This window comes from Anabrus simplex, chromosome 3, assembly GCF_040414725.1.
Source record: "Anabrus simplex isolate iqAnaSimp1 chromosome 3, ASM4041472v1, whole genome shotgun sequence".
NCBI lineage: Eukaryota > Metazoa > Arthropoda > Insecta > Orthoptera > Tettigoniidae > Anabrus > Anabrus simplex.
Window position 1 is genome coordinate 499231082 of NC_090267.1, and position 21801 is coordinate 499252882.

Consider the following 21801-nt stretch of genomic DNA (forward strand, 5'->3'; position numbering starts at 1 on the left):
TAAACTAGATGTTGTTGAAGTGACTGAGAGCCCGGAAAATCAGCAGTTTTTATACCCTCGTGGAATATTCGAGACCTTTCATGAATAATTAAGACACACCCACAGATGTTTATTGGTCGTCTAAATGTTACAGATCAAAAATTGAGGAAGAAGGACACAATTGGTCCAAAATTAATTAAAGAAATTCGGGATTGGCTAAGTTCAAAACTGGCGGAAAGAAAAATTAATATTGCCAAGCCATAGATGAAAGAAAGAAATGTAGTTATAGGAAAACTTATGAGTATAAAATATATTCAAGAAAAGTTCCATCACTTTGCACCAGGGTGCATGATCATAGTTTTTGGTAGAGACATCTGTGGGAGAATGTCCACACTTCTTGATAATTAATAAACAAAAACAATTCGAAATTAATACAGTGACATCTTCAGACAAACGGTTGAATTAATTCAGTTTTAAAGTTCAGAGTTTCAGCTGTAGAGGCGTACTTTAAGGCGGAAAATTCGAATGTGCGGCGTATAGGTGTACCAACCAGTACAGACCTCACCCCCCCCCCAAAAAAAAAGTCCTTCCAAGGGGTGACACAGAAGAATGTTGAATAAAATTATTTTCCAAAACAAAGGTCCAAGTTTGTTTAACCCAACTTGAAGAAAACTTTTGCTTCCCTGGTGATAGATTTGTTGAAGTACATGGAAGAAACATTAATAGATGAAATAGTTAGTTAATGTTGAATCGAAGAAGAATTTTGAAGAAAGAAAACATTTTTCCCCCAAAGTCCATTTGGTGGATGATTAGATAAATTCCAGACTTAGAGTGTCTTTCTTGTTGCATGCTGCCAAGTACATGTTGCTAATTTTGATGGCCAGACGAGTCGCCGCTGCCAATGTCCAGTCGAGGTCGCCCGGACACCTCAAGTACACTGAGATACCTCTCTCCCGCACTATGAGGGGTGTAGTCGTGGTGAAGGACGCCGCAGATGTGAAGTTTGTTTACAGTCCCCAGATAAGCGCCTGTGCCGGCAGATAGACTCCGGCGCGCCGTACACAGAAGGTCATCACGGTAGTGGAGTGGGCCCTTACCCCACCACTGTGGCGGTAAGGCGCCGAAGGGCTGCGGGGCACTGAAACAATAAAATCTCGGCGGCAGAATTGTTGTTGACATCTGATTTCTTATTTTAGGGTACGATCTTTTTGGTGAGGCAGAGGGGCCAGCGGCGTGGACAATTTTTTTTAAACCACTGGTATGGTTTAGCAGGAGACGGGAGCTTGGTAATGGCCGTACCTCCCGGTCCAATTATTATTATTATTATTATTATTATTATTATTATTATTATTATTATTATTATTATTATTATTATTATTATTATTATATTTATCTTTAGCATTTTCAAGGAGCAATTGTTGTCTGTATATATTGTAATACGAGTTAAATTATGGCTGAGAAATGATATAATGGATGCAGAAATATTCTCACGGAACTGGAGTGTGAATCGTAGAGATAGGATAGGAATGGTAGAAGGGGGAGTATTCATTCTGGTGAAAGAAGAATTTGTAAGCTACGAAAAAGTTAAGGATGAAAAACATGAAATTCTGGGTGTAAGGCTCATCTCTAAAGATAATAGGCAACTTGATGTCTTTGGAGTGTACTGACCGGGAAAGGGTAGCGCTGACGCTGATTCAGAATTATTTGATAAGATAATCAGCTGTTGGAAATGATATGGAAAGGAATGTGATAGTAGCAGGTGATCTCAATTTACCAAATGTCAATTGGGAAGGTAATGCGAACGACAGGAAGCATGAACAACAAATGGCAAATAAGTTAATATGGGAAGGGCAGCTGATTCAGAAAGTGATGGAACCAACTAGAGGGAAGAATATTTTGGATGTGGTGCTGATAAAACCAGATGAGCTCTATAGAGAAACCGAATTAATAGATGGTATTAGTGATCACGAAGCTGTTTTTGTCGTAGTTAAATATAAATGTGAAAGAAAGGAAGGTCTTAAAATTAGGACTATTAGGCAGTACCATATGGCGGACAAAACAGGCATGAGGGAGTTTTTAAAAAGTAACTACGATCGCTGGAAAATTGTAAATAAAAATGTAAACAGACTCTGGGATGGGTTTAAAGCAATTGTTGAGGAATGTGAAAATAGGTTTGTACCTTTAAAGGTGGTAAGGAATGGTAGAGATCCACTATATTATAACAGAGAAGTAAGGAGATTAAGAAGGAGGTGCAGGTTGGACAAAATAGAGTTAGAAATGGTTGTGGAAGTAAGGAGAAATTGAAGGAACTTACTAGGAAATTGAATCTAGCAAAGAAGTCAGCTAAGGATAACATGATGGCAAGCATAATTGGCGGTCATACAAATTTTAGTGAAAAATGGAAGGGTATATATAGGTACTTAAAGGCAGAAACAAGTTCAAAGAAGGACATTCCAGGAATCATTAATGAACAAGGGGAGTGTGTATGCGAGGATCTTCAAAAGGCAGAAGTAATCAGTTAGCAGTATGTAAAGATTGTTGGTTACAAGGATAATGTCCAGATAGGCAGATAAGTAATACTAATGAAGTATTAACATTTACCTATGATGACAATGACATTTACAGTAAGATACAAAAGTTGAAAACTAGAAAAGCAGCTGGAATTGATAAGATTTCTGGGGATATACTAAAGGCAATGGGTTGGGATATAGTACCATATCTGAAATACTTATTTGATTATTATTTGGTTGAAGGAGCTATACCAATGGAGAGTTGCTATAGTAGCCCCTGTGTAAAAAGGAAAGGGTGATAGACATAAAGCTGAAAATTACAGGCCAGTCAGTTTGACATACATTGCATGTAAAGCTTTGGGAAAGCATTCTTTCTGATTATATTAGACATGTTTGTGAAATTAATAACTGGTTTTATAGAAGGCAGTTTGGGTTTAGGAAAGGTTATTCCACTGAAGCTCAGCTTGTAGGATTTCAGCAAGATATAGCAGATATCCTGGAATCGGGAGGCCAAATGGACTGTATTGCTATTGACCTATCTAAGGCATTTGATAGGGTAGATCATCGAAGACTACTGGCAAAAAATGAGTGCTATTGGACTAGAAAAAAGAGTGACTGAATGGGTGGCTGTATTTCTAGAGTTTAGAGTAGGTGGAGCTTTATCTGTCCCTGTAATAAATAAGAGGGGAATTCGTCAAGGCAGTATTATTGGACCTTTATGTTTTCTTATATATATATCAATGATATGTGTAAAGAAGTGGAATCAGAGATAAGGCTGTTTGCAGATGATGTTTTCTGTACAGAGTAATAAATAAGTTACAAGATTGTGAGCGGCTGCATTGTGACCTGGATAGTGTTGTGAGATGGACGGTGGGCAATGGTATGTTGATAAACGGGGTTAAAAGTCAGGTTGTGAGTTTCACAAATAGGAAAAGTACGCTCAGTTTTAATTACTGCGTTGATGCGGTGAAAGTTCATTTTGGGCATCAGTGTAAGTACCTAGGTGTTAATATAAGAAAAGACCTTCATTGGGGTAATCACATAAATATGATTGTTAGTAAAAGGTACAGATCTCTGCACATGGTTATGAGGGTATTTAGGGGTTGTAGTAAGGATGTAAAGGAGAAGGCGTATAAGTCTCTGGTAAGACCCCAACTAGAGTATGGTTCCAGTATATGGGACCCTCACCAGGATTACTTGATTCAAGAACTGGAAAAAATCCAAAGAAAAGCAGCTCGATTTGTTCCGGGTGATTTCCGAAAAAAAGAGTAGCGTTACAAAAATGTTGCAAAGTTTGGGCTGGGAAGAACTGGGAGAAAGGAGACGAGCTGCTCGATTAAGTGCTATGTTCCGAGCTGTCAGCGGGGAGATGACGTGGGAGGACATCAGTAGACGAATAAATTTGAGTGGTGTCTTTAAAAGTAGGAAAGATCACAATATGAAGATAAAGTTGGAATTCAAGAGGACAAATTGGGGCAAATATTCGTTTATAGGAAGGGGAGTTAGGGATTGGAATCACTTACCAAGGGAAATGTTCAATAATTTTCCAATTTCTTTGCGATCATTTAAGAAATGGCTAGGAAAACAACAGATAGGGAATCTGCCACCTGAGCGACTGCCCTAAATGCAGTTCAGTAGTGACTGATATTGACTGTGAATTGGCCTGGCTGGTTAGGTGGAGGTGTTGGTGATTATTGTTTTAAGACGAAGTTCAACTGGACTACCATCCTCCATTAACACTTATCAGAGGAAAGCTATGGAAGATGTAAGATACTTCGAAAAATTAAGGTATCGGCGAAACAATGACAAGGGCTACGAAGGGCGTGAAAATTAAAGATGCCCTAAGCCTCGAAAAACTAATACCTTTTTTTACTATTTGTTTTACGTCGCACTGACACAACCGACGCAGATAGTTCTTATGGCGTCGATGGGATAGGAAAATGCTAGGAGTGGAAAGGAAGCGGTCGTGGCCTTAATTAAGGTAAAGCCCCAGCATTTGCCTGGTGTGGAAACTGGAAACAACAGAAAACAGTTTTCAGAGCTGCCGACTGTGGGGTTCGAACCCACTGCCTCCCGGAGACAAGCTCACAGCTGCACGATCTCCTAACCGTACGGCCAAGTTGTTCGGTAGAGCTAATACCATTTGGATCGAAAAGATTAATAATAAAATTTTAGAAATACAGTACCGACATCATAGTCACACATATACGTATTTAGATAATTTTGAGACCGTGCAACTCTTCAATTAACACACAACAGCTCCGAAATGCGCAGTGGCGGCACTCCTGCGGTGTGTTCTTGACCTTGACGGCGAGTCTACGTCGGCCGGCAGGCACTTTGATGTCCCTTCCCCGTCAGTCTGTCCGCGACAATCCAGCACGCTACTTGTTGGCTTCCGCACAGTTAGGTTAGAGTTGATACGATGGGTGTGCTGAAAGAGGTTATTAATCGAGCAGTAATTATGGCTTTGGCCTTATTTTGGGCTTCTGCCGTTTGTCTGCAACTCGCGTATCTAACCATCACGAGACCGATGGGACCTAAATTCTGGCACAAGAAGAAACGTGATACTCCTCCAGCCTGTTTAACAGACCCCGCACTTGGAACGCACAAATACATCCAACTATCGGTAAGTACTAGACAATATTTTTTTTTTTTGTTCTTTTCTTAACGTCGCGCCGACACAGATAGGTCTTATGGCGACGATGGGATAGGAAAGGCCTAGGAATGGGAAGGAAGCGGCCGTGGCCTTAATTAAGGTACAGCCCCAGCATTTGCCTGGTGTGAAAATGGGAAACCACGGGAAACCATCCTCAGGGTTGTCGACAGTGGGATCCGAACCCACTATCTCCTGGATGCAAGCTCACAGCTGTGCGTTCCAAACAGCACGGCCAACTCGCCCGGTAGACAAGAATTGAGAATATCATTGTAAGATTGACAAGATTGTTTTCGAAAAGAGAGCAGTGCATAGTTCTGTTAGTGTCGTGGGTTCATTTAAAATGTGAGTCACCAGTCACAGCCGGTGTATTCGAACTGTACAGAACTTCAGTATTAATTAAATCATTTGTATTTATTTATTAAATGAGGAGGAAAAAGGCCAAGTCACGAAGAAAGTCGACGAATGAATTCGTAGCCGGTTAGGGTTGCGTTGCTCTGATCTTGCATCCGCGAGATGGTGGGTTCGAAAAACACCATTTGCAGCGTTGAAGATGGTTTTCCATGGTTTGCCATTTTCACACTAGACAAATGCTGGGGCTGTTCCTTAATTAAGGCCGCGACCAGTGCCTTCCCAATCCCAGCTCTTTCCCATGCTTGTGTCGCCGAAAACCTCCGAAGTGTTAAGTGTGATGTTAAACACTGGCAAAAATAAATAAATAAATAAATAAATAAATAAATAAATAAATAAATAAATAAATAAATAAATAAATATGTAGCCTACTTATGAACCGGCTTCGGTGCTGGGATTATGTGAGGCGAAAGAAAGAGGATTAGTTACCTATGAGCATTACTTTTTACAATTGGCTGCTCGTCGCACCGACGCAGGTAGGTCATATGGCGACGATGGGATAGGAAATGGCTAGGAGGGGGGGGGGGGACGGCTGTGGCCTAAATCAGGGTACAGCCCCAGCATTTGTCTGGTGTGAAAATAGGAAACCACGGAAAACCGTCTTAAGGGCTGCCGACAGTAGGGCTCGAATCAATTATCTCCTGAATGCAAGCTCGCAGCTGCGCGCTCCTAACCGCACAGCCAACTCGCCCGGTATAGGTAATACCGTCTCGGTCTCAGTCATCGAGGGTAAGAGAAGTCCAGACGATGGTTGGATGCGGTGTCAAACTGAACGAGGCCTTAGCCCTTAGCTAATTCATAGAGTCTTGCAGGCTGAACGGAAAAGCATAACCGTCTCGAATGGTTATGTACAGACGTGTGCAAATTATTAGAATAAAGTATAAAACTAACAGTAATTCACTTTTAAAGTATAATTATAATAATTTATCAATATACAATGACCTCTTTAGTACTTTGTGTGCATTCCCTTGTTTTTTATAACCATTTGGATCCTCTTTGACATGATTGACACAAGGTCCTTGCATATTTTCTGAATTTCTTCATCTCGATGCCATATATCTATGATGTTTTCAATGAGGTTATTGTCCTTTTCTTCAGTCTTGACTTCACAATTCCCCATAAATTTTCAATTGGGTTGCAGTCTGGGCTATTACCAGGCCAAGGCAATGTCTTTATACTGTTTTCCTTCCAAGAATTTCTTAACAGACTTGGCCTTATGGCATGGTGCTGCGTCATGCATAAAAATGCAATCTCCATCAGGAAACTAATACATGATCTGAGGCAGCAGGCGGGTTCGAAGCACCTTCTTGTACTGATTCAGCTCCATCATGCCCTCAACAATGTATAATCTGCCACATCCATTAACTGACATGCAACTCCATACCATCACTGAAGTTGGGTGTTTAACTTTCTGTGTGGTACAGTTTGAAGAAAACGCATCATCAGGGGTCCTTCTCACATATTGGCTGCTTTCCTCGGACACAGAAAATATGGACTCATCAGAAAAGATTACCTGCAAGATATTAAGCACTTATTGGAATGGATTTTTCAACAGAATGTTTTGAAAATATAAGAAAATAAATCAGTACACCTCTGACTGAATTTTTGAAAAAAATCCACTTAACCCATGAGGATGAAGTTACTTCTTAGCAAACAGTAAATTATGGGATATATCATGTTGCTTACCTTTTCCCAATTGTCCTTAAGCATTGCTTTTGCCCATTCCAGCCGTTTCTTAGCCATGGTAGGTGTTATTTTGGCTTTATTTCTCGGCTTTCTTGCAGGAAGTCCTGCAGCACAAAGACTGCTTCTGACAATTGATGGAGATATTTCAAATCCATAGTTCTTTATTTGACTGCTCAAGTCCTTACTGGTGCTTCTTCGATTCATCTTAGCCATTTGAATCAATTTTCGTTGCATATGGGGGCTCATTATCGGTTTTCGACCACATTTCCCCTTACGTTTGACTGCACGGTTTTCCCCTGATTTCAATGCAGAGCTGATTCTACTAACCGATACTTACGAAAGATTCAATTTCCTAGTAATATCTTGTTGGGAATATCTACCTTCCTTTAATAAACATTCAGTCAATGCCAATTTATGGGGCTGTTTTCTTTACCAAAACCTCACTTTTGCAAGAAGATACAACTTCAGTTCACCACTTCAAAAACTCACTAGGAAACAAATCCAAAACCCAACTTTATCCCAAACTTGGATTATACAGACATATATAAACAATATAAAACACTTCTAGGCTTCAATTCTGGCATAGGAACTCAACACTCAACTAGGAAAAGCTATGGAAACCACATTCAACAATAACCACAACATCAGCTGATTCCATAAACAGTGTTAGAAACCTCTACAGAGAGGGAAATAATTGTCCCTCAGATATCCCAAAGGGCCATCAGTGGACTGCATGAACCAAAGAATACATAAACAGGTTGAAACATACTTTTATATTCATATGTATAGAAGTTTTTGTACTAAATGAGGGAAGAAACACAAAATTCATGCATTATTCTAATAATTTGCACACGTCTGTATGTACCTATGAATATATAAAAAGGCAAATTCATCTCCGTACATGCCATGAAGGCCCTTGGAAGGGTGGAAGGTAAAGGCTTGAACTAAATGTAACCTCAGAACGTGATGGGGTAGAGTGGTTAGCTCTACGCCCGGCCGCCTTTGCCCCCCCCCCCCCCCAGGAATTAACCTGGTACTTATTTTGGGTGTAGGCTGAGTGAACCTCAGGGCCATTGCCTCCGGAAGTGGAAATATCGTTTCTTAAATTTTACGACTACCTGACGGGGATTCGAACCCACGTCCTTCCGGGCACGGCTTTACAGCCTCGGACAGGCAGCCCCTTGTAACCTATGAATGTACAGTATATATATATTATTTAAAGTGGTAATATATAAGCTATTTAAACTAAGTACCATATACATTTTTTTTCCTAAAATTGTTCGGCTCCTTGGTTGAATGGTCAACGTTGTCACCTTTCGTTCATAGGACCCAGGGTTCGATTCCCGGCCGGTCCAAGGATTGGTGTTTATCGTAATACTCGTCTCTTCAATTACACACACTACCGGTACTTTCTTAACCAACCGAACGGAGTGGTCACGCGTTGCAGCCAAGCTCTGTTGTCTCTGCATTCGGGAGACGCGTGTATTCGAACCCCACCGCCGGTTATCCTGAGAATGGTTTTCTGTGTTTTCCCGTTTTCACTTCCAGGCAAATGCCGGGACAGTTCCTATTCATAGGCCGATTCCTTCCGCCTCCTTACCCAGTATCATTCATCTTCATTAGCTCCTCAACTGAAGTTGACATCAAGAAGGGCACGCCTCACCTCGTAATCTTCCCGCCTTCGGACTGAGCAGCGGTCCCTTGGTGGGACAAGAACCACCAGGTAACCACGACCGGATGCCCTTCTGACCACAACTTCAACTCCTGCCGAATAGCAACAAGGAGTCTGCTCAAGGCTTAAGGACGAATCATCATTATCAACAGCGTCATATGGCCTAACTCCATATGAGCAGAATTGTCCCCAGGCTCTTGGCATGCAATCTAGGGATTATAAATTGCAGTGGCGTGCACTGAACCGTAAATAACTTTATGTTAACATTTTCTAATTATTCCTTAGAACGCTTTTTATATTGTTTAAAAAACTGCGAACATCAAAGCCAAGCCAAGTACAGCTGTCTCGACAATCCGCTCGCACTACCGCACTTTAGCTTCTCCAGCGAGCTGGGTTTCCTTGCCGGCGCGAAAGAGAGTTACCCCAGCGAAATTTAAGTCGCTTGGATGACGCATGTACTTGAAGCGTCTTTGTCCTGGGAGCGGAGCGGGGTTGTGGGCCCACCCCGACAGCGATTTACGGCGACAGGCCAGCTAGCTTAGTTAAGGCATGTTAGTTTTAATACTTGACACTCGAAGTGTTCAGCGCCACACGGTAGAGGCTGGCTACAAGGAAAATATCAACATGTTAACAGTACAGCCACTTGCACATCATCTTGCTAATAAAAATAGAGCCAGTTTATGAAATCAATTGTAATGCAGAAGGACATACAGGTATTTTATTTTTGGATTTCGGAATGTATAAAGGTTTTTCGAGTAATTCATTGATGGCACGTGTAGAATATGTTTTCCGATAGCCACAGAAAAATATTTAGGTTGCCCGGTATGAACACAAAGCTAAGCACGACGTAAAATAATTATGTATTTGGTTGTCTGCGAGTGTGGTATATAGTGGATTCTTGTAGTGTTCCTCTTGGATTATAGGTGAAGGTTTCGCGAGTTCTGTGGCATTCTTCATTAATATGATGTGTGTTATACGTCGTGACGAGTATTTTCCCTCGTTTGTCGCTGATGTGCGTACACTCAGTAAGCGAGTGAAACTATAAAACTTCGGCGACGAAAAAATACCAGTTAAATTTTGCTGATTCAGTTTAGGTTCGGCTTTTTAAGTTAAAAACAAATAGTCCCAATGTATTTTTGTGAAAACCATGACTGTACTATCACGAAAAGTTACCGGGTGAAACTGTAAGCACATTGTTTAAAATCTGCTATAGATTAAGTTATGATGGTGCCGTCATTGCCGTGAATATCAATTTGGAAATAGGTGCGAGTGTGTGTCTCAGGTAGACCTTTCCACGAAAAATACAGCCTTATAAAATGGTAATGTTGACTTTACAGAGTGTAGTGGGAGCTACGATTGTTTACATTTAAAAACCATTTTTGCAGCAGGGCTAAGGAATGTGTTCACCGCACGCCACTGATAAATTGTATGCCACCACCTCTTCTACCCTGCCGGCCAACTGATATGGAAACTTTTATCGACCAAAGGGACTCGAACTGGCTAACCACGGGGTCGGATCTTATGGTCTTAACGTTACAACCAGCGTGGCCACCAGGTGGGCTGCGCGGAGTATTTTACACAATTTATTTTTGTAGCTAATTTCCTGTTGCCCTCGTGCCCTGAAAACGCAATAAATAAGCGTTACTAAATAAAGTTAATATTGTTTATCTTCTTTCTTTCTTTTTTAACCTCTTTAGGTTTTCCCTCGGACTCAGCGAGGGATCCCACCTCTACCGCCTCAAGGACTGTGTCCTGGAGCGTGAGACTTTGAGTCGGGGTGATACAACTGGGGAAGCAGGACCAGTACCTCGCCCAGGCGGCCTCATCTGCTAGGCTGAACAGGGGCCTTGTTCGGCGATGGGAAGATTGGAAGGGATGTTCAAGGAAGAGGGAAGGAACCGGCCGTGGCCTTAAGTTAGGTACCATCCCGGTTTTTGCCTTGAAGAGAAGTGGGAAATCACGGAAAACCACTTCGAGGATGGCTGAGGTGGAAATCGAACCCCCCTACCTACTCAGTTGACCTCCCGAGGCTGAGTGGACCCCGTTCCAGCCCTCGTACTACTTTACAAATTTCGTGGCAGAGGCGGGAATCGAACCTGGGCCTCCGCGGGGTGGCAGCTAATCTTGCTAACCATTACACAGAAGTGGACTAATATTGTTTATATTACAAAAAGTTACGTAATACGTAAAGTATGCACTATTACTCAGAATACGAAAAAATATGTACCATGAAACCCAAGTACAGAATAACCATATTACAACCACAAGTCGGTCGATATTTTTTTTCATTTTCACTGGTCTACAAGTAAAGGAATGAGTATGTAATTACGTAAGTATCCGGCCCCCAGTAATCAGTAGTGATAACGGATAACACTTATCTACATAATATAGGGCCTGCTGTACGACGAGGGGCAAAGGAAAGGTACAAAGTCTGAATGCCTGTATTTTCTGAAGTATTCTTTATTGCTATGTAGACTGGTGAAAGGTCAATAGAATAGTGTTATTGCATGTTTATACAATTTATTATGAGACACTGTTTCTAGAAACTTGTATAGCATTCAAACTCTTGAGTTGTCAGGTTATTCATTTTAGTACTTCTTTTTGCTATCTGCTTTACGTCGCACCGACACAGATAGGTCTTATTAACAACGATGGGATAGGAAAGGGTTAAACGGGGGAAGAAAGTGATCGTGACCTTAAGTAAGGTACAGCCCAGCATTTGCCTGGTGTGAAAATGGGAAAACGCGGAAAACCATATTCATTTTCATTGAAAGTTCTAAGTATTAAGTTCTAAGTATTAAAAGAATGCGTTGAATAAGCTGATCCCTGTCGGGTTCGATTCCGGTTCAGTCCGGTGAACCACCTGTCGGTGGGTGCGATAGAATAGATCCACTGTATCCCACTGCCTTCCCGCTGTGGGTGGGGGCGGTAGAATAACACCCACGGTATCCCCTGCCTGTCGTAAGAGGAGACTAAAAGGGGCCCCAGGGGCTCTGAACTTTGGAGCGTGGGTTGGCGACCACGGGGCCCTTAGCTGAGTCCTGGCATTGCTTCCACGTACTTGTACCGGGCTCCTCACTTTCATCTGTCCTATCCGACCTCGCTTGGTCAACTCTTGTTTCTTTTCCGACCCCGACGCTATTAGGTTTGCGAGGGCTAAGGAGTCTTTCATTTTCACGCCCTTCGTGGCCCTTGTCTTTCTTTGACCGATATCTTCATTTTTCGAAGTGTCGGATCCCTTCAATTTTTCCCTCTGATTAGTGTTGATAGAGGATGGTTGCCTAGTTGTACTTCCTCTTAAAACAATAATCACCACCACCACCACCACCACCACCCACTGCCTGTCATAAAAGGCGACTGGAAGGGAAATCCTTATGGACTCTCATCCTGGGGAAGTGTAAGGGGCAGTCAAACGAAAACAAGTCACCTGTCAAAATGTGTAGTAGATAATAATAAATAATAATATTATAGTTTCTTACGTACCATTGACTACTTCTGACAGTTTTCGGAGACGCCGAGGTGCCGGAAGTTTGTCCCATAGGAGTTCTTTTACGTCCCCGTAAATTTACGGACACGAGAGTGACGTATTTGAGCACCTTCAAATACCACCAAACTGAGCCAGGATCGAACTTGCGAAGTTGAGGTCAGAAGGCCAGCGCCTCAACTGTCTGAGCCACTCAGCCCGGCACGTGTAGTAAAACATTAGTTTTCGAACCTCAGTATAATCACCAGAGCTGTTAAGACATTTTATCTTACTTGTGATGAGGCTGTCACCAGTAACGGCGCTAAGAAGCTCCCCCCTCCCCCCCCCCAGCAATAATTGAAAATGGGCCCGTCGTTTCCTGATAAGGAATGTTGCAAGTTTATTTCGTAGTGCAACTACGATGATAATAATAATTTTGTATGACGCTTTTAAGGCACCGCTCTCATTCTTCGTTTTTTCCTTTTTCTTTTAGCCAGATTTTGTTCAGAATTCGGAAAGAAGACGTCTGCGGCTCTCATAATGGTACCGTTCCCGGTTCCAACACTTCCCTGGTAATGAAAATGAGGAAGGCATTTGCAGGACCGCCAACGTGGGATTTGAACCCGCAGCCTTCCGAGCAGGGGCGGCCGTACCTTATGTGCTGAAGTGCTGCAGCACATTGTCTATTTGAAAAATACATTACTTTAATATTACCTACAATCAAATACAGTGCAATGAAAAAGATGTCAGCCAAAGAACAACAAATCATTCAACTCTCCTCACAACCACGTAGTCGTGCGCTCCATGCCAGGTGCTGGCTGTGCAGATCACAGCTCAGCGTGGCTCAGCGAGAATTCCTAAGCGTTTTGCCACAAAGCAGGAACTCCGCCTTTTGCGCATGCGTGCCTAACTTCTTCGATAGGCTGTGGAAAGAACAGCCAAGACATCACTTTGCAAAAATTAGATGTTTATTTAACATTAAATGTCGAACTGCATGGAAAACCTTCGTAGAGAGTATTAACAGTACTGCATCCAGCAAGATCATCTGGGCCAAAATTCGCTCTCTTAGTAACTCTAGGCTCACACCCCAACCTATCGCTTTATCTCCGCCCCAGTTATATCAATTCTACTGCAATCTAACACCCGATTTTGTTCAGCCTGAATATCTCTTAAGTTGTTCATACACATCTAATAAATATCAAACGTTGATGAATCCTATTACATATCAGGAATTACAAGTCGCCCTACATAAAAAATCTACATCCCCAGGACCAGATTTTATAACCTACAAGATGCTCAGCTCCCTACCAATTAAGAATAAATCCATCATTCCTAACCGGTATAATAAAATTTTAACAGATGCCTTAATACCATCAGACTGGAATAATTTTGGCATCGTTCCAATACATAAACCAGGCACTGATCCCTTACAACCTCAAAATTACAAAGGTATAATATTAGGGTCCTGTCTACGTAAAACCTTTCAACGCATCCTTCTCCGCAGATTAATATGGCATGTAGAGTATCATAATGATTTACCGAAATGTCAATTTGCTTTCATAAAAGGACGAAGTACCACAGACGCCTTAAATATTTTCTAACGGACCTCTTATTAGCACGCTGCCGAAAACAAGATACTATAGCGGTTTTCCTCGATGTCAAAGGACCTTGCGATAATGTTGATCTTCATATTTTGTTTTAAAAATTACAAAAGTTAAACTTCCCACTACCCCTTATTCATATATTTAAAAAACCTTTTACTAAATCGAACATTAAATTTGAAAAATTATAGACTTAACGCTTGTGCACGAAAGGCCAATGTCGGGATTCCGCAGAGGGATATATTAAGTGACATACTTTTTACTTTATATACAAGTGATTTGGAACGAGTAGTAACTCCTCATGCACGTATATTGCATACTGATCTATACCACACAAAATAACGTCGACCAATGTTCGTCCGGAACACCACGGTTTAGAAATCACACACACCGAAAGTGCCGCGGTTATATTTACCCAAAAACGAACATATGACAAATCTGCACTACCATATGCCAACCACCATATTGCTATTCGACCCTATACCAAATATTTAGGGATTTTCATAGACAATAAGTTAAATTGGAAGACATTTTGCCCAACTTTAGTCCCAAATTGAAAATACAATCCAAATCCTTAAGTCCTTAACTCGTAGAAACTGGGGATCGGATTCGGCCACGTTAAGGCTTGGTTTCTCAGAACCGACGCATGCGAGGTGTGAGGTGCGAACAAATTCAGACTACACGAGCTTATGCAAGTGGTTTCTCAAGCTGCGCGGTGCGCAGTCTGCGCAACTTTGCAATGAGACCTCGCAGCGTGACCGCGCACTGATTCGTCCGGCCAGATTTGTGCGAGGCGACATTGTTCTGTTCTTGTTTTCACTGTTTTAAGCAACACGATGAGCTTTACGGACGAAAATGGACGAGGAACTGATTGAAGAAGTTCGAATGCACCCAGTGTTGTATAACTTACAACACCAGAGCTACAAAAACAACGTTGTGAAAGACAACTTACGGAAAATGATATCGCTGAAGCTGGATAGAACAGCTAATAAATGTTGCTCGTTTAATGGATTATACGATGGTCTTGAGAAGGGAAGAGTTCGTAAAAATAGAAACTCCAAAAACGGAAGTACCAGACGATTAATGTTAATTTACTGTCATTTGGAACCTCCGTTCTTGGGATTCTTTGTTTTTTCATTGATGTGGTAGCTGCCTCTGTGGATCGGTGGTAGAGTGTCTATTTTTATTATTATTATTATTATTATTATTATTATTATTATTATTATTATTATTATTATTGATGTTACTTATAACAAATATAATGCGTTCAGTTTCAAAGGATTAAATAATAAACAGAGTTAGAAATGATATATCAACCAATAAATCGATTACTTTAATATCAAAAATGCCAATATATATAATTTTACAAAATTTGAGTTCAGTATTGTTCATTTAATAAAATCACGTGTTTTATTTTAATAACGATGTTCATTCCGTTATTATGCGAATTGGGTCACAGAAGAGTAAACTATAGGTAAACAAACACATGTTTGTCCGTTAGAAAAAAAACCTTTCACTCCATCCTGTTAGCATATTCTCTTTGCCATGCCAATTCTCTCTCCCTGCTACAAAAATATTTCTTGAAGCTGTCTCTTATCACGAAAGCATCATGTGTAGAATTTTCCCCGTTGTCAGCTGCCAGAGGAATCATGTTTTCTTCTGTTCATTCCAAATTGCCAATAAAGTGTTTATTCGGGCAAGGAATTTTTCTCATTCCGGAGAAGGTTGTGGACGATATAGGCTGACATCACAAGATCATCAACAGTTTCCATTGATACTGCTATAGGGGTGAAGAAAACCCCCCCAGTACTGACACATACTCCGCTTCCTCTTCCAACAGAAGCGCACAGGCTGCGAGATCCATTGAACAAGACATATGCTGGGCAACTGATCCGCTTCGCAGCCTGGGAAACCACGAGCCTCGCAGAGTCATTGGGACGAAAGTACGCAACGTCGGCCTCGCACCTCGCACCTCGCATGCGTCAGTTCTGAGAAACCAAGCCTTTACTACTTTTATATAAAAATTCAATCCGGGCAAGGATAGATTATGGCTGCCATTTCTTCGATACAGCGTCACCGACCAACCTAAAAAAATTAGACACGTTACAATTCACCTCTTTACGAATCATATTAGGTGCATTACGGACAACACCCACCAATGCCTTACTGGTTGAAGCAGCAGAACTATCCTTGGCTATGCGACGAGAATATCTAGCGTCTAAATATTTACTTAAAAAGATAGCTCTGAATCGTCATCCCATATTACCTAAACTGCAACTTTTAAATGAGTACCAAATCTGTCAAAAATTGAAAGCCAGCAACATACCGGCACTTCTACTGGCATATGAAGTACTTTTTCCCTTAAGGAATAATGTTTTGCAGACAAGATCATTACCGGCACACTCTCACGAATACAACTTATCTACAGACCACCCTTCCGTCATTACTACTACTGTCGAACACCTTCCGGGTAATCTGAAGAATAATCCCACTCTAGTTAATAAAACTTTACAAGCATTTCTCAATCCGCATAAACAATACACAAACTGCTTTACAGACGGATGTAAGACTTCAGAGGGAACTGGAGCAGCCTATTACATCCCCCAGCTTAATATTCAGCAACAATTTACGTTACCGACCAACGCTTCCATATACACTGCTGAAACCTTTGCTATTCGACAAACTCTTTTATGTTTACGGCAATATAATATTCCCAATGCCATCATCTGTACCGATTCATTAAGTGTCCTCTAAAGTATCAAAACCCCGCAGGAATCTACTAGTTGGTATATATGGAACATCCGTAAATTGTTATACAACCTTTCCGTAAATCAGCATGATATAATATTAATTTGGATACCAAGTCATTGCAGCATACCCGGTAATGTTCAGGTTGATCGTTTAGCTAAAGCAGCAGCTGCAGGACAAGGTCTTCCCTATCACCTCGCCATTCCACACACGGATTATGCCCCTACCATCAAACAGAACGTACTTCAAAAATGGTCTTCTCTCTGGAAAAATTCCGCAAAAACGAAGGGTAAAGCTTATTATCAACTACAACCGGAATTGCAAAGAACCCCCTGGTTCACTATGGGCACTTATTCTAGGAGATATATAACTATACTAATCCGCTTAAGATTCAATCATACGCTTACACCTGCATATAAGTATATATTTCATATCAGTGACGCAGATACCTGCGCCTGTCAGAAAGCAAGTGGCACGATTCATCACATAGTATTGCAACTATTCTAACCAACGAAAAGCGTTTTTCCAAGCACTAATCTATATATATAAAGTAGCTTGTCCTGACTGACTGACTGACTGACTGACTGATTCATCATCGCCGAGCCAAAACTACTGGACATAAAGAAATGAAATTTTGGGGATATATTCATATTAAGATGTAGGTGCTCGCTAAGAGAGGATTTTTGGATATTCCGTCGCTAAGGGGGTGAAAAGGGGAGTGAAATTTTAAAATGAGTGTGTCTATATCTCAAAACTTTTAAAAGTTTACAGATGTGAAAATTGGTATTTAGAATCTTCTTTAAAAATAAGGAAACACGTATTTTTTTTTCAGACAATCCCAATAGGAGGGGTGAAAAGGGGTGAAAAATGGTTGAATGCCTTTAATCAGGATACCACTACTTATATCTCAGAAACTGAAGATATTACAGACCTCAAAATTGGTACTTTTGATCGCTGTCAAAAATAAAGAAACACATATTTTTTTGCTTTTGGAAAATCCAATTAATGCGAGGGTGAAAGGGGGGTGAATTTTTAAAATGAGTGCACCTATATCTCAAAAGTTTTAAAGTTTAGAGATGTAAAAATTGGTATTTAGAATCTTCATTAAAAATAAAGGAACACGTATTTTTTGTTTTCGGAAAATCCCAATAGGAGGGGTGAAAAGGGGTGAAAAATGGGTTGAATGACTTTAAAGAGAATACTTATATCTCAGAAACTGAAGATATTACAGACCTCAAAATTGGTACTTTTGATCGCTTTCAAAAATAAAGAAACACATATTTGTTTGTTTTTGGAAAATCCAATTAATGCGAGGGTGAAAAGGGGGGTGAATTTTTAAAATGAGTGCATCTATATCTCAAAAGTTTTAAAGTTTAGAGATGTAAAAATTGATATTTAGAATCTTCTTTAAAAATAAAGAAACACGTACTTTTTGTTTTCGGAAAATCCTAATAGGAAGGGTGGAAAAGGGTGAAAAACAGGTTGAATGCCATTAATGAGGCTACTTATATTTCAGAACCTGAAGATATTACAGACCTGAAAATTGGTACTTGGGATCTACTTTAAAAATAAGGAAACAGGTATTTTGTTCGTTTTTGGAAAATCCAAATAAGTGGGGGTGGGGTGAAAAGGGGGGGGGGTGAATTTAAAAAAAAAGTGTGTCTACATCTTAAAACTTTAAACGTTTTCAGATGTAAAAATTGGTGTTTAGAATCTCCCTTAAAAATAAAGGAACACGTATTTCTTTGTTTTCTCTAAATCCCAATAGGAGGGGTGTACAAGGGTGAATAATGGGTTGAATGCCTTTAATGAGGATACATATATCTCAGAAACTGAAGATATTACAGAACTGAAAGTTGTAAATGAGATCTCCTTTAAAAATAAAGAAACACGTATATTTTTGCTTTTGGAAAATTCAATTAATGGCGGTTAAACAGGAGTGGCAAATTGGGGTGAAGTTTTTGAAGGACTATATCTACAGAATATCTGAGAAGCGTAAAATGTTACAGACGTAAAAGTGGGTATTTTTAATCTCCTGTAAGTGTAAAGAAACATAGGTGATTTGTCTTTGGAAACTCCACTTAAGGGGAACTAAAAACGGGTGAAATTTTAAAATGAGAATTTCTACAGTATATCTCAAAAATTTTAACATGTTACAGAAGAGTAAAATGGTAATTTTTTAATTCTATTAAAAATAAAGAAACGTGTATTTTTAGTTTTCGGAAACACCACTTGGGTAGTGGGGGGGGGGGTAAGTGACTGAAAATGGTGTTGAATTCTTTTAATTAGGCTACTGATATCTCAAAAATGTACATGTTACACACGTGAAATTTGATTTTTGGAATCTGCTTTAAAAGTAAACAAACACGTATTCTCCGAAAAATCCAATGAAGGGGGTTTGGGGGTTTAAAGGATTGAAAAAATTAATTGACTTAATTGTATGAGAATACATACATCTAATGAAAACTAAAGTTGTTACAGACGTGAAAATTGGTATTTTGATCTCCTTTAAAAACAAAGAAAAGCGCGTTTTGGGAGGGAAACAATCTTGGGTTGGCGGGAGTGAAAAGGAGTTGAATTCCTTTCATGAGGACACATAAATAAAAAAACTGAAGAGGTTAGAGTGGTGATAATTGGTATTTTGAAGATCCTTTACTATTAAAGGAACAAGTATTTTTTGCCTTAATATCTCTTTGTGAGGGGGGGGGGGTGTGAAAGGAAGTTAAAAAAGTGAATTATTTTCAAGGGGATACTTATATCTCAAAGCTGAAGGTATTAAACGTGAACATTGGTATTTGGAATCTCCTTTAAACATAAAGAAACACGCCTTCTTTTATTTTTTGGGGGTGTGGGGGTAAATAACTTAACGGCGGTGGTGTGTAAAAGGAGGTGAGACCAATTTGATTTTACTGTTCATAATGTACTTATAAGGAGCCTCTGTTGCTCAGGCGGCAGCGCGCCGGCCACTCACAGCTGGGTTCCGTGTTTTAAATCCCGGTCACTCCATGTGACATTCGTGCTGGACAAAATGGAGGCGGGACAGGTGTTTCTCCGGATACTCCGGCTTTCCCTGTCATCATTCATTCCAGCAACACTGTCCAATATTTCATTTCATTTGTCACTCATCGATCATTGCCCCAGAGGGGAGCTTCGGCAGCAGGCACAATTCCTATTGTCGCCGCTAGATAGGGCTTTATTCATTCCATCCCTGATCCTGTCGAATGATAGGAAACAGGCTGTAGACATTCGATGTACTTATTTTGATCATAAACCGATCATTTTTAATCTTTCCTGGGTTCTTTTTCAACAGCCATCTTTTCCTTCGGAGAACGTTCTTAGATTACAGTAGATTCTCCTGGCATATAAATAAAAATTTAAACACATTTGAAATAAACGATAGGAATGAGATTGGCCGTCAAATTTTTCACCTCTATAATAAGGTCAATAACACACGGAGGTATGTCATTCGTATCGCCAGAAATCCCGCACACTTGCCTACGCGCGACAATGGTGCTGGTCACATTGTCAACAATGACAATGGCAGCAGGTGTAATTTACCGCCAAGTAGCGGTCTTGCATATTGCTGTGGGGTCCAGAACATATAATAATAATAATAATAATAATAATAATAATAATAATAATAATAATAATAATAATAATAATAATAATAATAATAATAATGTTCTGGACCGTCGTCACATGTGCGGACCACGCTGGAAACGGGTCCTGGACAGCTAATGACTAAGAATGCAGTCCGGCCGCGGGTTCAGTAGGCTACCGCCAAGGCACCCAAAACGACACCACGACAGATCCCCTGAAGGATTTGATCCATATTAAAAATGCTTATAGGAAAAGATGGCAAAGATTTAGGGACCCAACTAACTGGGTGGAATACCTGGACCTAGCCGGGGAAGTACGAAATCGATTGCTGGAAAGAAAGATTGAAAAATTTGAGGAAACTTGGCGGAATCTATTAGAAAACGAGTCAGATCGCGAATTTTGGCGGATTCTCGCAGAAAACGAGTCAGATCGCGAATTTCGGCGGATTATATATCTAAAACAATAAGCATACAATTACAAATTTCAGTATAATACCGTAGCGAAGCACGGGTATCTTGCTAGTAAATCATAAAGTTCCTCTACCAACAAGTGTCGCTTGTCTTATTCATACTCCTACGGAGCCATTAGTTAATATGCTCACTAATTCCCTTGATGAATGTAAAATCGCATTATAGGTCACTCATTTATTCGACCACACAGGTCACTAACATTCTTACACTTACAATACATAACCTGGCTATCCCTTTACCCTGCACATGATAAACAACAGTAAAAACCTCAGCTCAGCGATAATAGAAGAACGTCCATATCTATCATTGATATCACATATAGGTGAAACTAGCCTTGTTTACTACAACCTCATACAGGGTAAAATTAATAGTTTAATCATTCTTTACCAGCACAAGCTACTCCTCTGATCCAACCTTATTCACGAAAACCAAATTTCAAGACTTGCACTTCCCAAGATTACCAGCCTACGGATATTAACTCAACGCAAACAAATGCATTACCAAACGGCGTAGTTATTGGGTACGGTTTTAAAACAAAGCCCAACAGCATACAAGAAGAAAAAGAACACATCACTTCACAGCGAGTCTTCGCTCGACCACATAGAGGCAGCACTGATCACACCAGTATTTCGACCGAAATGAGAACGTGACAGGTGACTCAGCGGTAGTATTTAAGAGTGGATCGCTCAAAGCAAACGGGAAACTAAATACTGTAAAGGAAGCCATCAGCTGCAGGTCTTTTAATACTCGCAACTTGCCTATTCCATAGCCACTATGAACTATAAAAAATGTACTTTTTATGTTGTCAAAATAAGGACATGATATTGTGATGTCCTTTAATTATACAATGTCTAGTTTATAAATTTCACTAAGTAAACTCGTGTCCTCATCCCGAGGTGGTACAGCTCTTTTCAGGCACACCCCCAATGGATGTGAGCTGCATGTACCCTTTCAACTACATACCAGCCCTCCTGCCATTCTTAAATTTCTGGCAGTACCGGGAATCGA

General features: G+C 40.4%; 1 protein-coding gene across 1 annotated transcript in view; it reads left to right on the plus strand.

The window, feature by feature from the left end:
* The first annotated feature begins 4827 nt into the window (after positions 1–4827).
* LOC136867477 (epoxide hydrolase 4) overlaps positions 4828–21801 on the plus strand; it is a 201449-nt gene continuing 184475 nt past the window's right edge. The window contains exon 1 of the mRNA XM_067144685.2: positions 4828–5115. Coding sequence (XP_067000786.2) covers positions 4912–5115 — 204 coding nt within the window. The 5' untranslated portion in view covers positions 4828–4911. The remainder of the gene's footprint in view (positions 5116–21801) is intronic.